The 19,145-nt window shown below is 43.0% G+C and overlaps 1 protein-coding gene and 1 long non-coding RNA gene across 2 annotated transcripts in view; one reads left to right on the top strand and one right to left on the bottom strand.

Annotated features, from left to right (window-relative positions):
• Window positions 1–6,016: 6,016 nt before the first annotated feature.
• Window positions 6,017–13,821, bottom strand: Ankrd1 (ankyrin repeat domain 1). Its single transcript, NM_001246706.1, is given in 9 exon segments — window positions 6,017–6,450; window positions 8,689–8,787; window positions 8,911–9,009; window positions 9,172–9,270; window positions 10,455–10,553; window positions 11,460–11,567; window positions 11,882–12,019; window positions 12,956–13,135; window positions 13,735–13,821. Coding segments are annotated over 9 exon segments (960 nt in total). The 5' UTR covers window positions 13,762–13,821; the 3' UTR covers window positions 6,017–6,339.
• The window catches only part of LOC118238529, a 35,714-nt gene continuing 29,668 nt past the window's right edge, over window positions 13,100–19,145 (top strand). Inside the window, exon 1 of the long non-coding RNA XR_004768999.1 lies at window positions 13,100–13,713. This is a non-coding gene — a long non-coding RNA (uncharacterized LOC118238529). The remainder of the gene's footprint in view (window positions 13,714–19,145) is intronic.

The raw sequence follows: 19,145 nt of genomic DNA, 5'->3' as shown, positions 1-19,145 counted from the left end.
CTGAGGTAGAGCTAAGAAGCTAGTGGCCAGCTGCTTTGCTTTTCTGATATTCAGCTTTAAGTTTGAGCCCCAGTATCAGTCTCTGGGTCTTTTATACATTTGTGTTCCACACCATGTCCCTCTGCTCCCCCAGCACCCATGTACCCATACACAAAGTATAGTTAAATGTTTTCTTTCCTTTTATTAAAAATAAACTTTTTTTTCTTACATATTATATCCTGATTATGGCTTCCCCTCTAGTCCCAGTTCTTCCCACTCCCCTTCCTTCATCCCTTTTCAGTCTCTTGTTGGAAAACAAACAGGTTTCTAAAGGATAATAATAAAATATAAGATAAAAACCAATACAATGGAATAGGATAAAAACAGCTGAAGGAAAAGGGCCCATGGAAAAAAGGCACAAGAAACAGATAAAGACACAGGCCCACTCATTTGCATGCAGAATTTTATGTATACATAAAGTTCATAAAGTTATGTATACATAAAATTCTGAGGGAAAAGTCCTGACAAGATGTTATGAGACAAGGAACCTCCAAAAATGCTGTTGAGTTCACTTTCTGTTGGCCATCTACTGCTAGGCTTGTAGCTTACCCTTAAGAGTAGTTTATTTCCCCAGTGAAACTCTCTTGGAGGGAACTAATTTTTCATTTGCAAGTGGCTATCAATTGGAGATTACTTTTGGGTTAGGGATGGGGACATAAGTTCATTTCTTTTAGTTCTAGGACCCCATCTGGGACAGACCCATGCAGGCCCTTGTATGCTGCTTCAGTCTCTGGTTTCATATGTGTACTGGTCTGGTTGTGTTTAGAGGTCCTTGTTTTCTTGGTGTCCTCTATTCCCTCTGGCTCCTGCTCTCTTTCTGCCTCCCCTTCCATAGGCCTCCCTGAGTTCTAAACCTAAGGGAAGGGATTTGATGGAAACAAGTTTAGGGCTGAGTCTTCCAAGGTCTCTCTCTGCATAATGTCTGGCTGTGGGTCTCTATTTACCCCATCTTCTGTGGGAGAAAGCTCTTCTGATGATGGTTGAGCAAGGTAATGGTCCTAATATAGCAGAATATCATTAGGAGTCATTTTATTGCCATTAAAAGAAAAAAGTAGTATTTGGTTTCACCCAAGGTACCTGGGATATCTATTCTCAGATTTTTGGTCACCAAAGCAGCAGGTTCCATTTCATAGCATGGGTCTTCAGTCACATCAGATATTGGTTACTCCACAAGCTTTGTGCCTCCGTTAGCATAGCATCTCCTGAATGCAGGACACCATTGTAGAACAAAGGGTTTGTGGCCGTTTTCTCCTTTGATAGCATGCAAAGTACCTTCCTGTATCAAAGACACTTTCATGTAGGGGTAAAAGATTTATGTAGGCACCATCTTGGCTTCTTCATGTTCAATGATGTCTTCAGCAATGAGGCCTTGCTATCAGTTTGTGGAGAGCAACCTGTAGTCTTGGCAATAGCCTAGGCTGTTTGAGGATTCCTATGGGACCCCTTTGGCCAACAGCTTGAGTAGAAGTAACTCAGTCCTGATGTTGGAAGCTTCATTTGGTGACAAGAGATGGCCAGTTGGGGCTCTGTCTCCTTCATTATTTGGTGATTTCATTCAAGTCATCTTTGTATATGTATATCAGAAAGCTTCCACTGCATTCAGTTTCCATACTACCCCTTAAATGGCCCTTAATTGTATCTGTCTTGCCCTATACCCCTCCCTTGTCCCCCCCTTCCCTTCCAGTCCCTACTTCATCTTCCCATTCTACCCCATCGCATCCATAACTATAATTATTCTCTTCCCCTTTTCTGGGGCGGATTTATCTGCACCACCCCCAAGTCCCTGACTCTATACCTAATCTGTGGTTCTACAGATTATAGCTTGATTATCATTTATTTAATAGCTAATATCCAAAAATAAGCAAATACATGTCATATTTGTTTTTCTGGGTTTGGGCTACCTCGGGATGATTTTTTTTTCTAGTTCTACCCAATTAACCTGTAAATTTCTGATTTCATTTCTTTTTAACAGCTGAGTAATATTCCCTTGTGTGAACGTACCATTTTCTCTACCCATTCCTCTGCTGAGGAACATCTAGATTGTTTCCAATTTTTGACTATTGTGAATAGGCCAGCAGTGAACATTATTAAGCAAGTATGATGATGCATACTTTGGGGATAAGCCCAAAAGTGGTGTAGCTGGATTTTGAGGTAGATCAATTCCCATCTTCCTGAGGAACTGCCTGCCACACTGTTTCCATAGTGGCAGTGCAAGTTTGCATTCCCACCAGAAATGGAGGGTTTCTCTTACTCCACATCCTCTCTGGTACGAGCTGCCAGTTGTTTTGTTGATCTTAGCTATTCTGATGGGTGTAAGATGAAATCTAAAGTAGATCTGATTTTCATTTCCCTGATGACTAAGGATGTTGAGCATTTCTTTAAGTGTTTTTCAGCCATTTGAGTTTCTTCTGTTGAAAATTCAGTTTAGATAATGGTGGTGCACACCAGTAGGATTTGCTACAAGAGGTGGAGGCAGGCAGATCATGTGTTCAAAGCCAGATGTCTGGTTTATCTTTAGCTTGACCCTTGGCACAGATTCCTGCTATAAGCCTCCCCTACGGCACATGGTAATGAAGACTTGGCTAGGAGCTCTGCTATAGGGCCCTACAACCACAATGATAGGACCAGGCCACTTAATGCAAATTAGGATTTGTCCACTAGGCTCCACAAACCTATACATTCCTTATACCCTGGAAGCTGTCTGGAGGCACAGGTCTATAATCCCAGCTACTCCGGAGACCAGGGGGAGAGGGTCACAAATTCAAGGATTGCCTAAACTACAGTTCAAGGCCATCCTGTACAATTTAGGGAGATCTTGCCTCAAAAAGAAAGCAACAAAAGAAACCAAAACTGTGGGCAGGGATAGGGTGGGGCTTTACAGCTCAGGCTTGGGGCATTTGCCTGTGTGCATGAGACCCTGGGTTTAAACCCCAGTAGTGAAAATAATAAAGACTAGCAGCAGCCAAATTTTAAAGAGTTTGCATTTGATCCAGGGAGAAATGGAACACCGCTGAAAGGTTTGAAAGAGGAGAGTAATTGGATCACATCTGCATTTTAGGAAACTTCTGGCTGCAATTAAAACAACAGAATAGAGCATAGGGCTGGAGAGGGTCTCTGCTTCACTTCCAGGAGACCCTGGGTTCAGTCCCCAACACCCACTTTGAGTGGCTCAAACATCTTGTAACTCCAGTTGCAGGGGATCCCACAGCCTCTTCTGGCTTCTGTGGGCTTTGGCACATGCATGGTAACAAGTACACCACACACACACACATACTCGTCAATAAATAAATCTTTTTTAAAAAGAGTAGTAAGCAAACCTGGAGGCCAGGAGGCAGGAGGGATGATTGAATAACCCTGATCTTGCAGGCCTTGCCTAGACTGGAGGCCACCGGTGGCAGGGCAGACTCTCATAAGATGTCAGCATGATTGATAAGACTTGGTCACTTAGGGCTGAGTGAAAATGAAGTGAGGAACAACTTCCAGAACTCTCCATCGGCTGTTGCATTGTGCCTTCAGGGAGAAAGGGAACATAAGACAAAAGACCATAAACAAGAGCCGGTTCAGGGGGTAGACAGGAGCTTCTAAAGTCTTGTGATAGAAACGGAATTCCCCCTTCAATGTCTCTCCCACTGCCCAGAGCTGGTCCCCATCTACATGCTTTCCTTCTACACTGTCTCTTCTGCCTGCTATTTCTTCATTAGTACAAATGTTTCAATGTGGCAATGCGAACCTTACTCTGAACTCTCTTCTCCTTTTAACCCCCCAGCTCTTGGGCTCAAAGAAGCCCAGATAAGACACTTTGGTCACAGACTAACATATCCAAGTACTACCAGTCAAATGTCAACATGAGCAAGAGAAACACGATCTGGATCCCATAGCTTAGATCACTCATTCTCAACCTGTAGGTCAAGATCACTCTGGACCCTTTCATGGGGGTCATTGATAATCATCAGAAAACATGGATGTTTACATTATTATTCATAACAGTAGCAGAATTACAGTTATGAAGCAGCAATGAAAATAATTTTTATGGTTGGAGTCAGCACAACATGAACTGTGTTAAAGGGTTGAAGCATTGGGAAGGTTAAGAACCACTGCCTTAGAGTTCTGACCAGGTGACCCAGGATGCTATGGGGAAGGCAAGGGTAACAAGCGATTAGGAAAGAACTGAGAGAATGAATCTGCCACTTGGTTCTCCATGTGAGAGGGGAGCTTTGTGGGTTGTCAGAAGACAGAAGAAGCCAATAGCATTTCAAAACATCCTCACAACTCCATGTGCGCCTATAGCTGAAGGACTAGAAGACATCTTGGTCACAGAATGTGACTGTACTCCCTCACAAAATGGTAGAGGCGTGTAAGAGGTTGATATATGCAGTCCTACTTGGTGTGAGTTTCAGGGGAGCCCAGTGCTGGGGTTTGACATGAGTCTTCCTCAGGCATGGTATGTCCCGAGTTCCAAAGGTTGCCCACACCCCTGAGTTTCTCCACTCTCTCCTGCTGCCTGCAGAACTCTAGGCTTGAATTCATCCTTCAGAATCTCCCTCAAGCTTGACACCTCCAAGAAGTCCTAAAACCCCGGTCTACACCACATATGGACCTCTACGCTTTAGACACTGAGAGAGCACTCTAGAGTTCCCCTTCATTGGACCCAAAATGGACTGATACTATTTATTTCTACTTATTTCTTCAGTAGGTGTCTGTCCCTGTGGGGCCAGGACAATCGGTTTTTCTCACCAAAGGTCTTTAGTGCCTCACTCAGCATTTGCCAACAAAACTTTTCCTTTTGGAGGTCAAAAGCCATTGACCCAAAATGTTGTCTCATAGAAGGCCTTTGACCCAGTCAGCGCCTGTCCACAATACAACGACGGATAAGCCCCTAATTTGTTAGTCAATCCCTGATGAGAAGTCAGGAAGTGCTTGTTTAACCTGCAGTAACCATTCTTCCCACCAGGGGTCTCTTTTTCCACACCATTGGAATGAAGGCTTCTCTGTCTCTGTCTCTGTCTCTGTCTCTCTGTATGTCTCTGTCTGTCTCTCTGTCTCTCTCTCTAATCGTAGTTCTCTGCTTCCTACCGGAGAAGGCAGCAGGTGGTAAGAAATGCAGATTCACAGGCCCCACCCGAGACCAGCTGAGGGCAATTCTTCAGTTTATCAAGATACCTGGGTGACCCATCAGCACAGTAAGTACTAAGACTGGTTTCTACGGGTCATTTCTTTTGTTTTCCGTCCCCTCCTCCTTCCTCATTTTTTATTGTTTTTAATTTTTATGTTAATGTATATGAGTGTTTGGATTCGTGCATGTACGTGCACCATGTGCATGCCTGGTGCCTGTGGAAGTCTGAAGAGAGCATCGGATGCCCGGGGACCGGCTTTGTGGACGGCTGTGAGCCATCATGAGGTGCTGGGAACTGAACTCAGGTCCTCTGCAAAACCAGCAAGGGCTATTAACCACTGAGCCATCTTCCCAAATCCCTAGACATTTCTAATCTGAAAAAGCTGTTAAACACTGATAAATAGGCATCTTCCTAAACGACTCTTCTTACATGAGAAATTCCCACTGTTGCACTGACAAAGAACTTAAAACATGGTCTAGAATTTGTTTGCATTTATTATGAATATAAAATATACATACAGCACAATATACATTTACACATTTACAGTGTCTTTCCTTCTGCCTTTGATTTCTGCCCACTCCCTCCCCACCTCCTCCACCTCCTGCATTTACACTCATGGAACTCTCTCCACCTTGGGACATCCTGTGACTTGGTAACCAATCAAACCAAACCCATGGGTGCAAGGAGGGCTTCGGTGTCTGTCCCACAGAATTGCTTCCGTTCTTTCCCCCATCACCACACGCCTTCTGTTGCTTCATGCAGTTATCAGCCGTAAGAATTCAGAAGAGAGCTGCAATGATCACCCTGGACATTTCAAACTACCTTGAATAGTTTCTATACGACCCAGGTCAAAAGTGTGCAATTAGACGCCATTCACCCACAAGGTTTAAGATCTATGGGAGGACGCTGAATGCTGCATACAGATTAAGTTTTACTCCCCCCAAAAATGCTCGTGAAAGCCTGAATATCAATGTTAGGAAATAAATAAATAAATAAATAGGAATAAATACAATAGTGAGCAACACTGAAGGAGAGTTTGACACCTATAACCCAGCGCTTTCTTGCAGCGTCTGTAAGTCTTTCTCCCTACCCTCTGGCAGACAAAAGCTGGATATAGCTGCTTGCTCTTCTGTTAAGCAGTGCTTTGGAAATGCCTGTGAACAGCTCCTGCAGATAGTCTCCTTCCTTAGAATGTAGCTATGCGAGAGGTTTTGTAGCCATTCTCTTTCAGGCTGTCGAATATTGCTTTGGTTCCATTCTGCCAGTGCAGTACCAGGTCCATGGGGGTCTTCCCAGCCTACACAGAAAAGAGGAAATTTGAGTTCTAGGTGGGAGGTGCCTATGTTGATGAGGTATGTTATCAAAGTACATGCTTTTATGCTTTTACTAGGAGGGAGCTACTGTTTGTTCAAACCATTCTGTCATGCTGGGGTTTCTGGTTGTTTTGTTATTTTGTTTTTGTTTTGTTCATTTGTTTTGGGGATGTTTGTTTTGTTTTGTTTTTTGGCTTCTCCTTCTACCAATCACAGAACTATCCCAGGTATTGGAAAAAAAAAAATCCTGTCCTTAGGCACTAAAGTAACAAAGATCCTCAAATCATTGTGAAGTTAAAGCATGTATGTAGGTATTTCTAGGACCTTGCTGAAGGGCTCTGAGGAGCATTATTCAGTGCCTCCTGGTGGTAAGTACACTGCCACCAAGCCATAGATATCCAGCCAGTTGCTGCCAGGCTGCTGACTGCTCTCTAGGTTCTTCACAACTACTCAGAATTTTCACCAAGGCTTCTCAAAAAAATGTACTCATCAAAATGAAATTGGTGTCAGTGACAGGTAAATAAATATTTTTTCATTCCCTTATGCACGTGTCTCAAGAGATTTACACATATTAAAACACAGCACTTCTTAATTCTCTTTAGATGTGAGAAGTCCTAAGTGTTACTCTCTGTATTCAGCTCAGAAGTGCTCTTGATTCCAGAGGTTGTAGACTGGCAGCTTTGATACGCTAATCATTCAGAGACTTGGTTTTGCTCAGGTTGGGGTTGGAGGTGAATCAAGAGATTTTCTATGTGAATTTATGACTTTTGCAAAAGCAAAAATCAGGAAAGACTTCTGATTCCACAGTACCTCGAGGAACTGGATTGGAGAAGAGCCACCATCAAATAACCCGCACAGACCCTAGTAGCCACTCACTGATGTCATTTATGTGATCTACATGGCCCTAGTGACTATATGCATGCCATTCATTTCTGCTTGTCGTCTTTCATGGCTTGTAAAAATAAGTAGGCAAATCCTTATCTTCTGTGTCTTTGAAGATTGCCTTGCATGTACTTTTGGCTCATTTTTAAAGAGAGAAACTATCGGGTGACACCAATCCCAGTTCCTAGCACAGGGAACCCTACTGCTCACATTTCTCAAGCCAAGCAGGCTCCATCTGACCACTAATCACCATTCTTTCTTCTTGTCACCAAGTCAGGCTCCCACTCGGGGTGGCTCAAGCTAGCCTTGAGCCTGAGATCCTCTTCCATGTGCTGGGATATGGGGCACACTGGGCTTCCTTTTTAATTATCCCTTCAGGCTCACAGTAACACAAGAAGAGGAGGTGGTGGTCATTTGCCTCAAGAAGACCTTTCCTCTCTTGTAACGATTCTCCAACTCTCAAGGACATTTCTTTGGTGATTTATCACTATTCCTCCTGCAGATCTTCTTTAAGCTATGGTAGATGATACTTGTCTGGAGATTGTAGCCATGAGGGTACGTTGCTTACATTTCCCCATGTACACATGTACTTATGTAGGAATTCTTGGGACCTAATGTAGGGAAATTATTTCAAGACACATGCATATAAAGTGGAGAATCAGAAAGGCATGGTGGCCCTGGAAAAATGGTAACATTTTACCCCGTTGTAAAAAAAGAAGGAATATTTGGAATTCCCCAAATTGGATATTGATTAGTTTCAGTCTCTGTGTAATTTGTAGCTATTTTGAGAAAGGTGGGTGTATTCATTCATTCCTGCTCTAGGCTCTCTTCAGCCAGGAATGACTAAGGCAGATTGGAATTACCCAATGTGGTTCTTATGTTTTTAAGATTTGTTTATTTATGCACTTTACGTATATGAATGCTATGTCTGTATGCATGCCTGCAAGCCAGAAGAGGGCATTGGATCCATTATAGTTGGTTGTGAAACTTTGTGGTTGCTGAGAATTGAACTCAGGTCCTCTGGAAAAGCAGCTCATGTTCTTAACCACTGAGCCATCTCTCCAGCCCCACAATGTATATTTTAAAGGTGACAATTTTGGTCATCCTTTATTCAAGACCAATCTTTCAAAGAACTATTGAGATCCAAGGTCAGAGCCAAAGTTATAGTTTCCCTATGTCTGACTCTGTGACCTGAGTCCTTGCCAACTCTCACCCTGTCCTTACGGAAATAGACACATTGGAACTATCAGTGTATCTCAAAATGTACTACCATGGGAATAATACTTTCAAATATCTGAGAATTTGAAAGTATCAGTGGTACCCTGGCTTTGACTACTTACACAGTTCTTGGTGTTGAGGTCTGCCCCGAAGGTCATTAAGAGCCGAATCATCTTATAGCGATTCAGCCTCACAGCGTCGTGCAGTGGGGTATCTCCTTCCTAGAAGCAGGATAAGCAGATGCAGTCAGTGTGAAGCCAGGAAGTGGGTCCTGCTGGGGTGCCCCAGCTTGCCTGAATGATTTCAAATAAGCTTACGGTGACTCAGCCCTGTCAGCTACTCACTCTGTCCTTGGCATTGAGATCCGCCTCACAGGCGATGAGATGCTCTGCACACTCGTAGTGACCAGTCCTCACCGCCACGTGCAGCGCTGTGCTGAGCAGCTAAAACATTAGAAAACGGGAAAGGGTGAGAACAGACTGCCGAGGCCTCAAGGCACGTGCAAATGGGGTGTGTGCGGCTTGAGGTGTCCATAGAATAACGACTGACAGAGGACCTCCGTGGGCAGGCAGGGAGCAGAAGCCTAAGGAAGGGCAAGGAAATACCTTGTCTCGGGCACTGATTTTGGCCCCTTTGTTCAACAACAGTTTCAGGACATCCAGGTTTCCTCCACGACATGCCCAGTGGATGGCTGTGGATTCAAGCTGTTTGGGAAAGAAAAAAAAAAAAACAAAACAAAACAAAACAAAAAAAAACACAAGACAAGACAGTGTGAAAGAGAATCTTGCTGGGGCTGGGGGTTGGTCTTTGGTTTTAAAGGCCCAGAGAATATGGACAACTGATAGTTCTTGGTGGTTTTGGTGTTGAGAGCCACTTCTGAGTTTCTTGCTAAAAAAAAAGCCCAGCTAAACTGAGTGAGTGGCTGGATTTGTAGTTAGGAAGCTTTTAATATATCTGGTTACATTTTAGAATATCTTAACCTGGATCTAACCCCTCATCCCACCTCCCTGTCTTTCTCTGTCTTTCTGCTGGCTCTGTGCTGTATTTGCACTCGAACAGCCTAGGGACCTCAGCTGTCAATCACTGTGGTTACTGCACTGTACTTTGAAGAGATTGCCACCTCTCTGCTTTGTTTGGTGCATCTCTGGACTTCCAGATTCCAAATTTGGGTTTGGGCATCACTTTATTATAATAAGTTTCTTAAATTTTTTTTCAGTATTTTGTCCTTTGATTAAATTCAGGTTAGGTTCTTTGGAATTTTTTTTATTCCTTTTCCATTTTACCATAATGCCAAATTGAGCTGCATATAAATAAATGAAGCATTTTCCAGTTCAATCTTCAGGGTATAAAATATATTGTATAGTGGTCTTTATGGAAATCACAGCGGCTGATTGTTAGGGTCTGAAGAGCAGCCACTTTCCTGAGACCTGATTCATTTAGCATGCAGCCTGACTCCAAATCTCATCAGTGGCAATTGGCATCCATCATATAAAGTTGCAGCTAGGAAATTCTCGTGGGTTGCTGGCAGCCGAGGGGCCAGGAGTGGGCTGTGCTGTCTGATGAAGGAGTGTGGTGTTGAAAGGCCAGGAATGCTACTGACTTGATAATGACCCAAACTCTCTGGTGAGGTTACTGAATTCTGCCCAACAACTTTCACTTCCTTCTCTTCTCTGCAACACTCCTCTCCTTTTCAGGCTGTCTGGAAAATGCTTCCCCATGACCTAGTCTCATCGCCCAACTTCCCTTTGTATGGAGAAATGAGCTTTTGACTAGTTTTCTCAGATCAATTTTCAATCCAATTGGGCCAGTTTTCATTGTACGTTTTCCTGAGCTTTTTTCGGATGGTCTGCTTATTTTGGCTCATTTCCAAGCAAAGAAATATATTTACCATATCACGGAATTCAATCTGGGCTCCAGCCTCCATTAACTTCTCCACAATTGCCAAGTGTCCTTCTAGGCATGCTCTGTGGAGAGCGGTCCGTTTATACTGTCAATGATTAAAACAAGAGATAGTGGTGCATATAAAAATGCGTATAATCCTTTAAGAGCTATGAAGCTGGGACTATGATGACCTAAGTGATAGAAAGGCCAGGATTGTTTTATGAATCAGAGTGCCAGAGCTCACTGAAATTACAGGATTAGAATAATTATCTGGCAGCTACAACCTGAGCTTCCTGTCCTAGACCCTTCCTAAGTGTTAAAGGCCAAGGCAGGCGGATGTGGACTTCAAACCTCAAACCCCATCTCAATGCTGAAAGGTCCCTTTTTGTGTTTGAACATGCCCAAAACAGCAGATGGTTTTCTTCCATCCAGAATGGATGCTAGATTGAATATCAAAAATCATTCAATTCACTTTTCAAAGAGAGGAAACTCAGCTTTGGTGTGAGCTGCCCCATCACTTCACGGGAGAAGCAATACAAAGTCGAGATTGCTGACAAGCTGGCTTTGTATTAATGAGCCAGCAGGCTAATGGAACAAGACTGTGCTTACAGATAAACAGCGACAAAGACAATGCACAGGAGCTGTTCCCATCAGGTAGTGACAGAGCTGGACTGGGAACTCCACCTTCCCCTTCCAATGCTGAGCTATCTTGGTCTGATGAAAGACATTGCTAATAATAACTTTCTCCAGAAGATACTTTTTGGCCTGGAAGTCTATCCAAAGGATCTAAGAAGTTAAAGACAAACTGTCTTCAAGTCAGACAGAATTATATGAGAACAGAAAAACTCCATGCAATCCATCATGCTAATCTAGTATTTGGGGGTTGTGGTGTAGGGGAGAACAATACATTCATTTTTATGCTCCTGGCAGATGTAGCAACAGCTGGAGAACCTTTTAAGTGGAAGACATCTCAGACTGTGTTTGCCAGCCTACAGGAAGGCATGGGCCTTACCTCATCGCAGACATCGGGGCTGTTCTTGTCGGACAGAAATTTCTCTACAACTGGCAGTTTGTTCTCCAGCGCAGCTTTCAGAAACCTCGGCACATCCACAGGTTCAGTCTAAAGTGAGGAAGTAAGGATGGAGGAGGGAGAGGAAGAGGAGGGGGGAAGAGAGAGGGGAGGGAGAGAAAAAGGAGAGGGAGACAGAGAGGGAGGGAGAGGGAGACAGAGAGGGAGGGAGAGGGAGACAGAGAGGGAACAGGAAGGTGGTAAACAAGTGGAGGAGGACGTTGAAGAGAACAAAGAAGGGAGAGATTGAAGAGAAAGGAAGAAAAGAAAAGAATGGTCATGGGCTTTGCCATCATCTCCCCTCCACAGCACTCACCCCTGCAACCCATGTGGATGTACAGTCCTGGAAACCCAACAGTCCTTACAATAATTTCAGGTTCTGGTTCCTTCACAACTGGAACTTTAGTCTTCTTGTATTTTTTTCTTTTCTTCAGTTGAACAATTATTTCAAGGTCTTCCAAGTTTTCAAGCTTTGATCTTTGTTCTAATTTTTTCTTTTTGAGCTAGAGAGAGGAGAGGAGAGGAGAGAGAGAGAGAGAGAGAGAGAGAGAGAGAGAGAGAGAGAGAGAGAGATATCAGGTATTTAAAAATATAGTGAGTTTTAACTGGTGGTGTATAAACAAAACCTGTAGTGTCTAAGGGAAGTGTGTGGATGGTTTGCTCATAAAGGAAATTTAAAACACTTTTAAGTAAATGTCTCACTTCAGTGATTTTTTTCATTAAATTATCTGGGGTCAAATTTTAATCTAAGTCTTATTTACTTTCTTTGCTTGTAGAACTAACTCTTGACTAATTAGATGGAGGCACAATGGAGTCTCTCAGTGATCATTTTGTAATTAGTACCATAAGCTCCAGATTTCTATAGAATTTGTTTTCTCACTCTCAAAAACTAAAGTATGTTTACCCAGGAAAGAAAATACATATTAAATTCTCAAATATCAATGCATTCTCTCTTAAGTGGCCCCCACTACTCAGAAACAGAGGCCACTGCCAACTAGTGCACTTGTTATTATGTTAGTAAGCTATAAACGTCAATAAAACTTCAACAAAAGTAAATGTCAATAAATATAGCAAACTTGTTCTGACTATGAACCATGATAACTAATGTTATCAAAAAGAGGAAATCTCACCTCGACATTAAGTAAACATTGTGTCCTATTGGGGTTTCCCTAGTTATGATTATCTTTCTGTCTTTTGATCAAAACATGACCACAGCAGATAATATCATTGGTTTAGAATCCAGAGGTCATGGTCTCATCTCAGAATCATTTCCCAAATCATTTCCATGTGTACTGACTCTTCACATCTTTGTGGGTTCAAATTTGGTGAAGAGACAACTTTAGAATGGTTTGTTTATTTTCCCTCTCTTTCCTGTCTTATTCAAGAGATCTCCACACCCCAGCCTCCCACTAGCAGACTACTCTATGGAAGGCCTTTACCTCTGCCTCTCGCTGTTTCTCACTTTTCCATTGTTGCTCCTCTGGGTTCACATGGTGGACTGGAAGAGTCTTCAAATCCTCTTGTTTCTCCAAAGCAATGGCAGCTTCATATTCTCCATCTCTGAAATCCCCAGAAAGGAATTCCCCTGCGGCCCCACTGCTATTCTTCTTCCCTGTTACCTACATGTGAGGAGGATGGTGACATCAGAACCAGTGCTGCTCATCCTAGGCTCACTCTCCACAAAAGATGCTGCAGGATGCCCACAGTCTTCCTCCCTGATGACCATCACATTCAGGCAGTGCACTGTCAGAGGCATAACTACAGATCTCCCAGGATGACCTTCGGGTGCTGTCTTGCTCTCTCAAGAGTAAGACAACATGTGTATCAGGTTGACACACATAAATTTACTTTTAGCCACACAGCCCACTTTCTCTTAGGAAATTCACCAACTAAATTCACTTACTTTTCATTTCAGCCTTGAGGCGTAAAGTGCTCAGACAATTATTTTTGCAGTAAAATTTGTACCCCAAGTCATGATAACTACATTATTGCATATCACAGCAATGAAACCCGAGGAGAAGACAACAAACAAGAAATATGCAGAAAATGCATTGCTGTCAGCTGTTTCCACTTGTTTCATCACATAAACAAACCACATCCCATACTTGACATTTGCAGACTTCCCTTACATTATGCCTGAAAAAGAAAGGGCATCTGAACTTTCAAATAAAAGCCAAGATGAAGCAGGCATTGACAGGTAAGAAGATGTCTTACATACCAGCTCCTCTACTCTCAGCACCATCATGTTGGCAGCAGTGAGTCTGTATGTTTTGCTCTCTCGTGGATGAACCCCTGGAGTTGGCCCTGCCGAGTCCCTCCACACCAGCTGGTTATATAGTTAGGGCTGGGTGAGATAATCTTCCAACCTGGGAAGTCAAGTATCACCCCTGCCCCCACCGATGGCCAACTCAGAGGCAGGTGAATTTTCATTCCAGACTCAGTGTCTGGGAAGCTCAAGAGGGAGGAGATGACAAGCTGGCCACAGTGTGTGCGAATCAGGAAGAAATGTGAGAGGGCCATTCCTTTGGCAGTGAGCGCACAGCTCAGCAATGCGAGTCATCCTACTTATCGGGAAGCCAGGGACAGCTGTCTGTTAATATTGCACCACACCGCTGCTCCTTTTCCTTCTTTGCCAGCTTTCATATGACTAGCCTATCAAGAAAATGCAAGCAGTGTGCATCACACTCACAGAAATACGGTATCTTTCTGATAAGTGGGCTTATCAGCACTCCAGTGTTGCTTCAGGACATCCTATTCCTGTGGATAAATACCCCGGGGGGAGAAGGAGCTGGGTCTTGGTGGCACTTGTCTATATCTGTTTGGAATTCTCTGGAGTGATGTCTCGGGCTAAAATGGCCCCATGACATGTCACCTTACCATCATTATAAGAAATTGAAAGCATTCGGTAATGCACTTTTATTTCATGGTGTCACCGGCCATAATTAGCACATGGCATGCTTACTGCGTTGTAAAACTGAAGGCTAATCAAGAGTGTTTCCCTCAAAATGGTTCAGTGTGGTCCAGAGACAGGTATTAGCAGAAACGTGACCTTGACGCTGTCACTGATATAAAGTTTTCAAATGTTGTGGGGAAAGCTTGGGTGAGGCTGAGAAAAATGCAGATTTGAAGCTGGAGATTTGCGGGCTGACGATAGAGCAGGCTATCGTGTTCCGTCCCTCACCCTGAAGCAAGAAAGCCTTGGACAAGCCTTGCTCCTGAGAAAGGCAAAAATGGTTGTTTCTGGCTTTTCGTTGCTGAGGTGCTGAATTATGAAAAACATAAATATTGAAGTCATTTTATTATTCAAGGGAAAGATTCCATCTTCAAAGCCACTTGCAATACATTTTTTGATGAAAAGAAAGAAGAATGAAAGGGGGTGTTAGTTTTGGAGGGAAGTGTTAATTAGTGTGTTATGTTTGCTATGTTGACCTTTTATGTCTGTCCCTCCTCAAATTCGCCATTCAGCAAACATGGTTGCTATTCTCACCCCCCAGCTGAAAATGTTCATTCAATAAATTATGTTTCTAGAACCTTCAGAATGAGACATTGTCCTGAAAACCAACACGCTGACTAATACCTTGTATTCCATGGGTTCACCTTTCCTAATGTTCTGTCCTGAGAGAGGCTGTCAAAGGATAGTCATAGCTCTCTTCTTTTTCACAGTTAACACCATCTTCTTTGGGAGCTTGAAGTGAGAAGCAGCTATATTGCTTTTTTCGTTCCTGTAGCCTTATATTCCAGGTCTGGCTCAGAACTAAGGGGAGCATGAGAGCTTTCCTTTGAGGAAGGCTTCTGGGCTGTTGAGCTGTCTTGAATCCCAGAGCTCTTTGTACCTTCCAAGCTGAAGCAAAGCCAAGGATCTGGTTTTACAGAGAAAACACTGGAGCACAGAGACACTAGGCAACTTGCTAGTGTTTAATGGACAGCTAGATGGTGAGGCTCTCATAGTTCCACCCATGAGAAGCAAAAAAATCTTGAGACCAGGTCAAGTTTCCTGACTCAGTTCCTACTCAGATTTACTCAGAGCCCAAACAAACCTGACTGAAGGCTTTCTGTGAGGACATGACTTCGAAGAACGCAAAATAGGGAGGAAGGCTTACCCAAACTATTCCTCTCTCCACTCAGGTGGTTTCCCTCTAGACTCAGGCTAATCCTGAATGTGAAGCTCCGGGAAATCCCAATGAACACTTTGTAGAGGTCGGGCTTAAAGGGGCGATGGCATGAGCTACATATCACAAAGGCAACGAACTAGGAAGTATTCCTGGCTGGCAAAACCACTCTCGGGCAGACTTTTTCCCAGTGGGTTAGGTTTGTCATTATTAAGATGAAAGAGTCCTCTTTTGTCTGTTTATTCTGGTTTGGTTTGGGGGTTTTCATGTGATGGGCATGAAGGCATAGCCTCAGGCATGTCTATGCAGGTGCTGTACCACTGAGCTGTACTTAATCCTAAGTGTGGGTTTTTTTGAGCCCCAACAACAGATAAGGAAAAATTTTATTTTAAATCATTTGTATTCATCAAAATCGAGGGCAAAACTTCGCAACTGGAAGAGAAAGCTCCCATCGCTTGATTTTAAGACTCTTCCTTCCTATGAAAGTTCACATGGCAGATAAACTCAGAGGTTTGTGTTTGGGTTATCACAGCCTCTGGGCATAACCTTTCTTTGCCAAGATGGATTAAAGCAGCAAATCTCTTAGTTGAATCTCCAGCCGTTTAGCAATGCAATAGCAGGCATCTTTGATGAGCACCAGCAAGAGAATGACCCCAGAGCTCAGCTGGTGGGACTGTGCAAGCTTTGCTGTCTTCTTGGGATTTATGTGTTGATGGATGAAATGACAGATGATGAGAGTCATAATCCTCTGTAGAGCAAGAGAATATGTGAGGCAGAGAAGTATTCACTACTGGTACCCAGCATCTGAAAGTGTACACAGACCCCACCTAGGTTCAGGTGCTACAGTTCAACTAAAAGGATAATTTTGTTTTTCTGTATGAATATGAAATATTGCAATTTCACACATCTGGCTCTATTTTTAATTACATGGGTAGCATGTACATCATTTTTTAAAGATCAATAACATGGGAAATATTGCTCTCTTGAGCTCTTACTGGGTGTTGATTTGACGTACCACTTTTCCACTTACTAATAGGCCTTAGAGATCATTCTCTACCAAGCACAAACAAATCTACCTCATTATTTTAAGGAGCTGGATGATTTTTGCACTTGAAATGCATGTCTTATTTGACTTCTCTCTTATTTATGAGCAGGGCATTTTTCACAATGGTTGCATTTATTTGCTATAACTGAAGGCATTTTATAAAGCACATCAAATTTTATTGTTATTAGCATTCCTTGACCTTATAAAACCTAACTCAACACTAAAAGAAGAGCCCCAAGGACTGTGGCCAGATTCTGACTTGGAAGACATCTTGTTCCACTGTTGCACTTATACGAGTGTCTTTGCCAACCCCTGAATAGCCTCCTGGTCCCAGCTCTTGCTCACCTTCCTTGGCTCAGACAAATGCCCGAAATCCAAGTGTCCTTACAGCCAAGGATGACTCATTGGAAAATGCCAAAGGGAAGTCAGGAAAGCAAGCAAACTAGCCTTAAGGTTGTTTCCCCTCACCTGCCAATCATGAATGGAGCCGTCTATATATGAACAACATAAAAGTATGCTAGGAACATTTGAGCAGTGTTCTGGCATTCACTGTCAAGAAACGAACATGAAAACTGAAATGCTTCTACTCTGGGCTCTGAATATGACTATCTTGAGTGGACAGAGAGTTCCTGTTCAGAATACTAGAGGCCTCCTGACACTAGATAGGTAAAGGCTGGAGGTCTAATCCCAGAGACCTTGATACAGTCTACAAAAGAAATCCCAGACAAGCCCCCAAAATGATACAGTCTAGAAATGATGATACAGTCTAGGGTTCTTGACTGGGTTCGTCTTTTCTCTGCCAGTTAAAGAATTAAAAGTCAAGAAATCTTGAAGCACAAAGGCAGTGTTCGAGAATTCTTATCACAGACAAAATTATCAGTAAAGGCATTTATTGGAGGTGAGCAAACAACTAATTTAGAGTTCATCATCTTGAAGACAGGTAGAATGTTTGGTCTACCACTGTTGTGTAACTTATCCTGATCCAGCCTTGAACTTGTTAAGCCAATCCATCAGCAGGGAGCCTGTTGGCCTGAGACAAAAGTTGTCAGACTTTTGTCTCAAGTCAGGAGGTTGAGAAAGATGCTGGCCACCTTGGAAATTCTCTCTGTTTCTTACCTAACCATGGACCCTCTACCTATCTGTCTACCCTCCATGGAGTCTGTCTGGCTCCTGGTCTCTCAACCTGACAGTAGGCAATGTGTCAGAGTGAATAGAGCACCTTTCTGTCAATTCTGTTCACATTAATTCATCTCAGGCAATGGGCACAGCTACACAGACACTAGAGTCAAGGAAGTCTAGTCAAGGGACAATGTCCCTCTTGAAAAGTTACTTGAGGCAAAGGAAGATAATTCCATCCTAGCAATTGACTTCAGCTAACTTCCAAGATTTGCCTGAGAGCCTGAGACTTCAAAGGTATAGACAAATGCTACACAAGCCACTGGGCTAAATAAATATTTAGCTGAACTCCAGTGAGATTCTTAGATTCATTTCCAGCTCAACCACATAGCTTGAATTCTACTTTTAGTGTGAAATAAATTTCACCATTTTTCATGGTAATTGACAGCTAACACCCTAGTAGTAAAGAAAGTTGAGGGTAAAGGCTTATGGCTGAGAACTCTGAAGGGTAGCACTTCATTACAACCCTCCAAATGCTAACAAACCCTAAAGAGGGCTTCCTCCCAGTTAGAGACCCAGAGATGCAAATTAGCATTTCCCACACTGGTAGTTCTGAGGACTGAAGACTTTCACATCTTAGAGAGCCATGAAGCTTAAAAAACAAATGAAAACTTAACGCCTATGATTCCAGACACACAAATAAATCTCTGCACTTCAGAACAAATATTGGTGTTTAAGAAAACTTTCTGGTGGTACATTCCTTTAATCCCAGCACTCAGGAAGCAGAGGCAGGCAGATCGATGTGAGTTCAAGGTCAGCCTGGTCTACAGTGTCAGTGCCAGAACAGGCTCCAAAGCCACAGAGAAAAACCCTGTCTTGAACACCCCCACCCACCCCCCAAAACAAAAGAAAGAAAGAAAAGGAAAGAAAACCTGCCTGGTTCTATTTTCTAATTTCCATTCAATTTTGAGAACATCACTCCAGAATAAAGATTTACATGTGGATATTCCTTTTAAGTTGTACTAGACTGTCCAGCTGTACTGACCTTGATCTAAGAATTTGATTATTAACAACTGTCATGATGAAGACCATGGGAAACAAACAAATTAATAAAATGAGTTTATTCCAGGCTTAGGATATAGCTTGGTGGTAGAGTTCTCACATGTCCAGTCCATCATGGCCCAGTCTCTAGGTCTGGTTCCCAGCACTGGGACAAGGGGGAGGAAAAGAAGGAATGAAGGAAGGAAGGAAGGAAGGAAAGAAGGAAGGAAAAGAGGGAGGGAGGGAAAAATAAAAGGACAATTACTCATCTAATATTTATTTGGCCCTACTGTGTTCAGATACTTTACTCCTCACAAG

The sequence above is a fragment of the Cricetulus griseus genome, chromosome 3 (genome assembly GCF_003668045.3).
Source record: "Cricetulus griseus strain 17A/GY chromosome 3, alternate assembly CriGri-PICRH-1.0, whole genome shotgun sequence".
NCBI lineage: Eukaryota > Metazoa > Chordata > Mammalia > Rodentia > Cricetidae > Cricetulus > Cricetulus griseus.
Note: the sequence above shows the minus strand (reverse complement) of the source record. Positions and strands in the feature narration are given on the sequence as shown.